The sequence below is a fragment of the Monodelphis domestica genome, chromosome 1 (genome assembly GCF_027887165.1).
Source record: "Monodelphis domestica isolate mMonDom1 chromosome 1, mMonDom1.pri, whole genome shotgun sequence".
Lineage (NCBI taxonomy): Eukaryota > Metazoa > Chordata > Mammalia > Didelphimorphia > Didelphidae > Monodelphis > Monodelphis domestica.
Genome location: NC_077227.1, coordinates 491,555,477 through 491,565,693, shown reverse-complemented (window position 1 = coordinate 491,565,693; position 10,217 = coordinate 491,555,477). Strand labels below are relative to the sequence as shown.

Sequence of the window (10,217 nt, the reverse complement as noted above, 5' to 3'; positions counted from 1 at the left end):
GTGGGGTAGCTAGGTAACCTGGAGACAGGAGGTCCTGGGTTCAATTCTGAACTCAAACATTTCCTAGCTGTGTGACCCTGGCCAAGTCACTTAGCCCCAATTACCTGGCCCTTGCTGTGGGAACCCATACTTAGTATTAATTCTGGGATACAGTAAGGGTTTAAAAACAAAAACAAATTGTAGTCTGGAAGATAAAAACCCCACACTAATGGTTAAAGACAACTATGGCCACTGAACAACTGCCAGTACTGCCCCAACTAGAAGCATACATTTAAGCTTTTTGCCTTAAACTGGGAAATGACTGGACAATATTGAGCCTAACAGTAAGAAGCAGAAAAGGAAAAAACATCCCTTCTCAAAGAAAGATAGGCAGAAGGGGGGGGGAGAGAATGAGGGGAATTTGGAACTGGACACACCCTTGGGGCTAGTTTTTAAAGGGCAGTTTGGTCACTCTAATACACTCATTGGAAATGACTTTCATCGCTACAAACTGATGAGTTTGAGAAGAGCGGTCCTCTTAGAGTTTGTGGATTTCATTAGAATCTCATAACTTTGGTATAAGACCAAAAAAAAATGCGTGAAATTGTACATATTCAGATTGGCCAGTGTGGAAACCAGATCGGATCTAAGGTAAGCAGAGTTTGATTTCAAATGCTATATTTCTATGATTGATGAACAGTTTCTAAAGATCATGAGCTTAGCCCTAGTGCAAAATACTTATTGTATGGGCTAGTTAGGAACATATCTAGTATTTGTAACAAAGGTATAATAACCCACAAATGTGAGAGATGGTTTAAAAAGCTTGACAATTAGATTAATATAATTTGTGGTTAAATTTGTACAATATGCACATATATCACAAAATTTACATAGTTTTCTGTTATATTTATTCTTTAACAGATTATTATATATAATATGATGTTTTTCATCACAATTGAAGAAAAGTATTTTATCACAAAGTCAGTTTCTGGAAGTTGGTGGAGAAAGTATGTCAATCTGAAATAAACATTTTTCTGATGTAGATTTTGGATGGCAATTTTTGTTCATTTTTTTCCAACAAAATTCTCTCTATTTAGTTTATCAAAAGACACACTCAAGGTGTCAAGTATTAAATTTTAAGATGACCAATTATGAATGCCAACTGATATGGTCATTTCTGTTTTTACTTAAATGATCTGTGCATGGAATGTTTTAATGTTTGCCTTTTTTTTGTCTGTGATCTTCTGAGGCAAGTGCACTTTAAAAATGGAACAAAGAATATTCCTGTTAATAAAAGTCAGAATTATAGGGCAGCATCATGGGGCATTTAAAACTAAAATACATACACAGGAGGGTGGGGCTGCCTTAACCTCACAGTTCTGAGGTTCAAAGATAAGAGGACAGAGGACCACAAATGAGTGGAAGCTCTAGATATGGCTTTGTTTCTTTTTCTAGAGCGTCAATGTGGTTTAATGGTCAGTGCTCTAAGGAATGGGTAAATGCATGTTTATTTCATGATGCTTATATATGTTATACTCTGTTTTAAACTTTTTCTAATGAACAATACTGTAACTGGTCATATGTTAAAAAATACATCTTTGTAACCAGAATTATTGCTATTTTTGGAAGAACATTAGATTTGGAGTCAGAAAGTCTAAATTAAACTGTTTTTTTAGGTTTTTTTGTCATTCAGTTGTGTTTGATTCTTCCTGACCCCATTTTCATGGCTTTCTTGGCAGAGATACTGGACTGGTTTACCATTTCCTTCTCTAACTCACTTGACAGTTAAGGGAACTGAGGGAAATTAAGTTAAGCAACTTGCTCATAAGCCTTAGTTTTCTCACCTATAAAAAAAGGGGATTGAATTATATGATCTTTAAGGTCCCTTTGAGCATTAATACATTGTAAGATAAGAAAGTAATATCTTCTTTTTTTTTATATTTGACCATAAGTGAAGACATGCCTATTATATTCTAATCCTTGCATTCTTGGAGCAAACAAAGGTCCATTTCATGGTGCCTTTTTTTTTTTAATTTAAAACCATGGTGTGGTTGAGCATATTGGAGAACATCTGCTATCCCTGCTGTTGAGGCTAATGAATTGGAATTGAGGAATTCTGAGCTGTAATCAGCTAAGTCTATCAGGTGTCCCAACTAAGCCACCAAAATGGTGAGCTTTTGGAAGCTGGAGATGCTGGGAGGAAAGTGGGTGGTGGTGCCACCAGCCTGTCCAAGGAGGAATGAATTGGTACAGGCCATAAACAAAGCAGGTCAAATTTCCTGGTTGATTTGTATTGGAATTGATCTATGAGTGGTCATTTTACATTTCCAGACTGGGCAATATAGGGAGATCCAGACTTCAAAAACAAATAAACAATTAAGTGCTATCATATTTTGTCAGAAGTACAATATTTTAAGTCCATCATAACTTAAGTATCGGCAAAATTCTAAACCATATACTTCTGGATAAAAATGAATATAATGTTAAATGATGCAAAGATATATTATTTATAGGTACTTGAAAATACAGCATGATATACACAAATCACAGAGTTCCCCAACCAATGTGAAATCAGGCCAGAGGAGGTGGGATTATTTAAATTTAGTGGAATTTGCACTGTCTTGGCATAGAATGCCATAACACATTACTGATTCACAAATAGGACTCTCAAAAACAAAAGTTCAACCTAATGATTTAAGTTCAAGTCATTTTACACACATATACTTGACATTCTACTCATGAAACTCAAGCTGGTATGAAATCAGTGACTCAACATAATCGTAGAGGCAGAAAATGAAATTCATTTTATGCTACCTAAGCAATTAGGTGGTACAATAGATAAGGTGCCAGATTGTCAGTTATGAAGTCCTGAGTTAAAATCCTGATTCAGACACTTCCTAACTGTATGACCAGAGGCGTCTCTTAACCTCTCTGTGACTGAGTTTCCTCATCTATAAAATGGAGATAATAGTTCCTCCCTTCCAGAGTAATTATGAAGATAAATTGAGATATGTTTGTAAAATGTTATGTGCTAGCAATAATTATTATCATTAACAACAGAAGTCTATTCATGAAGAAGTCTAGCTCCAGTTTTTAAAATCTTGTGAAGGGGGAAGTCATAGGAAAGTCATAGGAAAAAAGAATGGAAGAATTTTTTTTACTATTTTCCCTAAATTCAAACTCTTGGTTCATTACTTCCAAACAAATCCCTAAAGATTTTATCTACCCACTCAATTCAAAAAGCATTAATTAAGCATTTGCTGTATGTTGGGTGGCTATACTGTGCTAGTCCTATAGGTACAACACAAAATGAAAAAAAAAAAAAAGCTCCTGCCTTCAATGAACCAACATTTTTCTGGGAATAAGAGGCAACATCAACACAGATAATATCAATGCAAAATACATTCAAAGTAGTGGTGGAGAGAGGAGCACTCCTGGGGATATCTGGAAAGGAATTGTAGGTGTAGACCATGGCACTTGAACTGAGCCTTGAAGGGAGAAAGGAGCTAAGACTTCCAAAATACAGAGATCAAGAAGAAAGACTATTTCAGGAACTGAAGAAAGTCTATTTAAAGGCAAAGAGGTTGGAGATGGAATGTTGGGCACTGAAAACTAGAAACAGGATAACTGGCTGAGGCCGGGGGTGGGGGGGTGGGGGGAAGCAGGAAGTACAACATGAAAAGTTTGGAGCCATGAATGCATCTATCTTCTTTCAGTTCTGGGAAGTGATTGGTGATGAGCATGGGATTGACACCACTGGCAGCTACCATGGAGATTCAGCCCTGCAGCTTGAGAGAATCAATGTTTACTTCAATGAAGCCTATGGTAGGTACACTGGCATGCGTTTCCAATAAACTTTCAAAAGTCAGGCAAGGGTGGTCATGGGAAAAAGCAAGTGACCACTAGATATAACACAAAGGATGCCTAAATGGCAAACCAATCAAGTGACAAGCACTTATCAAATGCCAACAATGGCTAGACAGGCAGGTCTCCAAACAATACTCAACCCCAAGCCCAACTCCAGAGGAAGGACTAGGGGAAAAGTATCTGAAACTACCTTGAATATAGTAGGCACTTAATAAATGTTTGTTGAATTGGGCCTGAAGTCTGAAAGTATGCCAATACCAATAGTATTGGTTCTAAGGCAGAAGATAAAGGCTTTTTTAAAAATGGTACCTCTTGTCAGGACCACCAGGGACCACCTGGTTGGAGGTCCCAAGGGGTAAGAATGCAGACTCAGGGGCTGATGGCAAGCAAGTGGCAAGTTTGTTGGTCACAAGTAGTGTTATACAGGGCAATGTTACATAAGTTAAAGGATTAGGTAATATTTTTACATGAACAATGGTTAGTAATGATTTACAATCTTAGTACAATGACTTAGTTTACCTCACCAAAGCTTAGATAGCTTTCTATAGGCTGATAAATCAATGTCATTGTGTAACCATCTAACCCAGATTTCTCATAAAATCCCTGCATCAGTAGTTTCTTAGAAGGACATGCAGTTTCTACAAAGTACATCAGGATGGGGTGGAAAGGAGGGTTTTGGGGGCTTCATGCGAGGATTGAGCTATGTGTTTGGCTTTATCTAGACTATGGCTTTGATTTTACTGGGATCCACTCTCACTACTAGGGGCTACAACCTCTGATATCTACTTTACTGGCTACAGGGTCATGGGCCAGTCTTCTCTGATTTTTAAGCAACTCAGACAAGACTTATCTATTATGCTATAATCTGGTTGGGTTCTGCCCTTATGAGAGAGTTCTCATATTGATGAAATGACATCATTTTGGAGATTTCAAGCAATTTTGTACTATAGAAAAAAATAAAAGGGATGACTTCTCCTATATTCTTTTCTGGAATCCTATGCTGTATTTCTTGTCTCCCCAAGTCAAATTTAAGCTCCTTAAGGATGAGATGGGTTCCTTCCACCTTTGGTATTCTTAGTGGCACAGAGTAAAGGGCTTAATAAGTGTTTGTTGATTGTCTATCTACATAAACATCCAATGGATCTATGTTAGCAAGCACCATAGCCTTTAAAAATGTTTTTTTTATTTCCAAACCAGCTAAAAAGTATGTGCCCCGAGCTGTTTTAGTGGATCTGGAACCTGGAACCATGGATAGCATCCGGTCTAGCAAATTAGGAACCCTCTTTCAACCTGATAGTTTTGTTCACGGTAGGTTTTGCCAAGATGTTGACTAGAATAAATGCAAATGTCCTACAAATACTAAATAATACAGCCATTTTCTCTTCAGCTGAATTTTCTTATTCCTATCTTGTAAAGGCCTCTAGTCGGGATAGTACTGGGATCAGAGTTCCCCAGGTAAGGGCAAGAGAAAATAATAGAGGAACATAAAAGTAGAAATTAGAGGGACCTCACCTGTAGGTAAGGGCAAGGGGGGGGAGATAAGAATAAAAAGATAACAGATGCAGAGTGAGGTCGGAAGGGTCTCACCTGCTGCTGGCAGAATGAGTACAAGTTTATTGCAAACTGGTAGATCTTTTAAAAGATACAAACTGCAGAAATTAAAAACAATCGTCTGTGAGAAAAATCCATGGGAAAGTGTATCAAGAATATAGATAGGGTATCTTGGTAAAAGATAATGATTCAGAGCATCATCCAGGGTTCATGGAACAGTCAGCAACCTTACTATGGGAAGCTAAAAGAAGGTGGAGGCCAGGGCACTCAGACCTGTTCTCAGATGGACCGTGAGATCTTAACCTCCAACAAGGGCTCTTAGATCTTTATCTTAGATGGACCCAGAATTATCAACCTGTGACACTATCTTGGATGTAGTAATTCTGAATAATTCTTTTGCTACAGGTAATTCAGGAGCTGGCAACAACTGGGCAAAGGGCCACTATACAGAAGGAGCTGAACTGATTGAAAACGTGATGGATGTGGTCAGGAATGAGAGTGAGAGCTGTGACTGCCTTCAGGGTTTTCAGATAGTCCACTCATTGGGGGGAGGGACTGGATCTGGTATGGGTACCCTCCTTATGAATAAGATCCGAGAAGAATATCCAGATCGGATTATGAATTCCTTTAGCATAATGCCTTCCCCTAAAGTCTCTGACACAGTTGTAGAACCATATAATGCTGTACTTTCTATCCACCAGCTCATTGAGAACACTGATGCATGCTTCTGTATTGATAATGAAGCTCTCTATGATATATGTTTCAGAACCTTAAAGTTGACAACTCCCACCTATGGTGACCTCAACCACTTGGTGTCCTTGACAATGAGTGGGATCACTACCTCCCTCCGTTTTCCTGGTCAACTCAATGCTGACCTGAGAAAACTGGCAGTGAACATGGTTCCTTTCCCCCGACTCCACTTTTTTATGCCTGGCTTTGCCCCACTGACAGCCCGTGGCAGTCAGCAGTACAGAGCTCTCTCAGTCTCTGAGCTCACCCAACAGATGTTTGATGCCCGCAACATGATGGCTGCCTGTGACCCTCGCCATGGCCGTTACTTAACTGTAGCCTGTATTTTTCGAGGCAAGATGTCCACCAAGGAAGTAGATGAACAGTTGCTCAATGTACAGACCAGAAATAGTAGTTATTTTGTGGAGTGGATTCCCAACAATGTCAAAGTCGCTGTGTGTGACATCCCACCCCGGGGGCTAAACATGGCTGCCACCTTTATAGGGAATAATACTGCAATTCAGGAGCTTTTCATCAGGGTTTCTGAGCAGTTCTCAGCTATGTTCAAAAGGAAGGCTTTTGTCCATTGGTATACTGGTGAAGGGATGGACATAAGTGAATTTGGAGAAGCAGAAGGTAACATCCATGATTTGGTGTCAGAATATCAACAGTACCAAGATGCCAAAGCAATCCTGGAGAAGCATGAGGAGGCAGAAGTTGAGACAGAACCAGAAGAAAAGGAACAGTAAACAGTGGAATAAGAGGAAAAATGCTTAAATGTGAGGTAACCACTAAATCAGATACAATCAAGAATTTTGCTTATATAATTTTTGGTGAGTTTTTTTTTTAAAGCTGTTTTGGCTTTTTGCTCCAAATACAGTGAAGAATGGACAGCACCTATTTTTTTTTCTTTGATAGGTGTTTGGGGAGGGAGTAGGGAATGATAAAGGGAAATAAATAGATTAAAGGGTTGAATTCTTAGTACTGGCATTTACCAAAATTAGGAACTTATAGTTCAACTGTAAACTGCATGTTAATCTTTTCATATGACAAATTTGTTGATAATCATTATAATTACTTAAAAAGATATTTACCAAATGCCTACAAGTGCTGTGTTAGGCAGCAAGGGGGCTACCTCTCTGATCTGGTAGAAAATCATTGCAGCTTGTATCAACTCCAAAATCCATTGAGGACATACTTTCTGATCTACAGGGAGTGTTTTGAGATTTTTGCTACACATTCCAAGATTGTCTGACTTGAAACTCCTGCTAACCAAGCTATATATTTTACCTTTCTGCTGACTACCTGAAACCTCAGAGGAAATAAGACAATTTAACTGTTGGATTTCAAAGTGTATTTAAATAGATACTAGTAAATCAAATTTGTAAAAAGCATTGTGTGTAAGCTGGAAAAAAATGGAGAAAACAAGAAGCAAGAAAACTACCTCTAAAGTATAGGTAGCCCCCACAAAGCTTTTAAATCGTCTTAGATTATTAAGTAGTTTTTACATTTTATAAGTATTTATTTTGGTTATTATAGATTAGATTCATGAGAATAGTATGGTTGGTTATTTGTTTTTTTTAAATTCTTGATCTACTTTTATTTATATCCAGAAAATGTTTTGAAATCAGTTTGGCTTTAGAAAAAGGAAATAAATAAACCAACACACACAAATGTAGCAACTATTGAAGTTTAGGAATTAAGCATTGCCCACTATGATGTGCTTCTCAGGAACTGTGAATAGTCTCTAGTAAGAGAGCATTCTACAATATGAAGAATATAACCATTTTGTAACATTACCACTTTTTGTAATACAATTCGATCCATGCATAGCTGATGAGGGGGAAAAAACTATTGTTTCTTACACTGAAAAATGTTTTTTTTAAGCAATTAAATTCCTAATTTGCTTTAGTAATTGGCTAGAATAAATAGAAGACCAGCAGGAAGTAGATGGATGAGGGAATGGTGCAATCCGACAAGACTGTAACTTTTTTTTTAAACTAAGGCAACATGGTTAACACCAAAGCAAAGGAAGCAATTAAAAGGTCTGCCAAGCAAGTAAGATCATCATTGTTGCTGATACTTTTCAATATTTACAGAAGTCAAATCTAGTGACCATTTTCCATTTGTAGAGGAAACATTGTAGAAACAATGTAGAGGAAACACTGAATTCATTAAAGGATTCTATGTATAGAATATTGCTAGGCACTAAGGGAGATAAGATAAATTAGATGAAGCTCCTTACCCTCAAAAATCTCACATTGATAGTGAATATCTAATAGTATATAAAAGTAACTGATATAAAACAGACCATTAAAAAATGCCTAAGAGATATTCAAAGTGCTTAGGGAGTTCAGAGGAGGAAAAGGTAACATTCTGTCAGGACGAAGAAAAGCTTTAAAGAGAAGGTAGAATTTGACCTAGAATTGAAAAATGGGTAGAATTTCAATAGGGACTATTAGGATGAGAGGAAGAGGAAGGGGGGGGGGGAGATTAAAGGAAATTTCAGGACTAGACATAGGGAAAAGCTTTAATAGAGTTTTCAAAAACAAAAACTCTCTAATGTTTAAAGTGATCGTTTGGTTGGATCATAGTAGATCAAGTAAAATACTAAGATAAGGATGAAAAGAGAAGCCAGAGTCACATTTTGGGAAATGTTGAGTAGCAGCTAAGAAGTTATAATGGGGAATTGCTAAGGCTCTTTAGCTTCAGAGAAGTGATGTGATTAAAGGGTATAAATAAGACTGCAGACAAGGGATGGGTCTAAGTGGGAAAAAGCCTAGAGGCAGTAAGCCTGGTTCAGAAGGGAAATCAGGGGTCAGATAAGAGGTAAAGAGTTCAGGAGCAAGATTATTAGTCTAAACTGAAAGAATAAAAGTGAACAAGGTAGAATAAAAGCAATTATTTAGCACTGGCTATGGGTCAAGCACTGTGCAACATGCTGGATATTCAAATGGTGTACAAACTTGAGGCAGTCCTTGCCTTCTAAGAACTTATTTACAATAAAGGGAGATAAAACTTATAGGGAATATTGTTGGCTGCTTTGACCTGGGAATTCAGAAATGTTGAATGAAGGCACAGGGGAATCCATTAATTCACTCTTTTTGTGTGCAGTGTTTTTTTTTTTTTATTGTGGTTCCCCAAAATATGATGTAGGTGTCAAAAAGATGATAGGAATGAATATCTGGATGGGATGTGAGTATGGCAAGATTGAAAGGGGACTGGCTAGATATAGTGGACTATGTGAGTTTGCTCTCATTTGTCAATCAGGACAGTTTAGCTCTTGAGTTGATTAAGCTCCTGTGGAAAGGTTAGAGAGTATACCAGTTCTCTAGATGCAAGAAGATGGCATGGGTGATGACTAGATTGGATATAAAATATTAAATTTGTAGAATCAGTAGTGCTTCCACCAGATTAGATGGAAAAGAATCAAAGATGACTAAGCATGGGTGACTGAGAAAATACTAGTGCCATTAACAGCAACAGGAAAGTCAAGAGAAAACAATGGCAGGATTTAGTGAGAACATTTTAACAGATATTAGGATGGGCATATTACTTGGATAGGCTTGCATTTATTGAAAAATTATACACATGCTTGAGAACTTTTGATGCAAAATTTGAAGAAGCAACTAGGTATGTGTGGCATAGTAGGATAGTGCATTTTTAATCTAAAAAGACTTGGATTCAAACGCCCCTCTAGATTTTTATAGCTGTGTGAACTGATATGTAAAATAAGGAAGGTGTGAGTATCAACTGAAAAAGTATGTATAATTCTTTGAAACCTTAAAATGCTATATAAATGTCAGCTATTATCAGCATGTAGCTATATTAAATATATTAAAATATTTCTGCTGACTTAAAATTCTTATGAAGACTTGTGGCTACAAACAAGAATAAAAGTCAAAGGAAATAAGTTTATATTCATTTTTTCTTTGAATTGTTTATATAGGACTAATCTTTTTTTTTTTGCCTAAACCCTGCCATTTAAACTGATTCTTCATCTGATTGCTCAAAAATATTCCAAGATAAATAACTTTCCTACTTTGTACTATAGCAATAAATTTAAAAGGAAAATAAAATTTGAACTGACA

General features: G+C 37.1%; 1 protein-coding gene across 1 annotated transcript; it reads left to right on the top strand.

The window, feature by feature from the left end:
* The first annotated feature begins 304 nt into the window (after positions 1-304).
* TUBB1 (tubulin beta 1 class VI) lies at positions 305-10,217 on the top strand. Its single transcript, XM_001377418.4, has 4 exons — positions 305-630; positions 3,696-3,804; positions 5,044-5,154; positions 5,803-10,217. Exons 1-4 carry the CDS (start codon positions 574-576, stop codon positions 6,873-6,875), a joined length of 1,350 nt encoding a protein of 449 aa, XP_001377455.1. The 5' UTR covers positions 305-573; the 3' UTR covers positions 6,876-10,217.

Bases quoted from the DNA above. Each gene is read 5' to 3' on its own strand.
- TUBB1 (XM_001377418.4), top strand. From the start codon at position 574: ATGCGTGAAATTGTACATATTCAGATTGGCCAGTGTGGAAACCAGATC. The intron at 631-3,695 runs GTAAGCAGAGTT...ATCTTCTTTCAG, and splicing joins GAAACCAGATCGGATCTAAG to TTCTGGGAAGTGATTGGTGA. The intron at 5,155-5,802 runs GTAGGTTTTGCC...CTTTTGCTACAG, and splicing joins ACCTGATAGTTTTGTTCACG to GTAATTCAGGAGCTGGCAAC.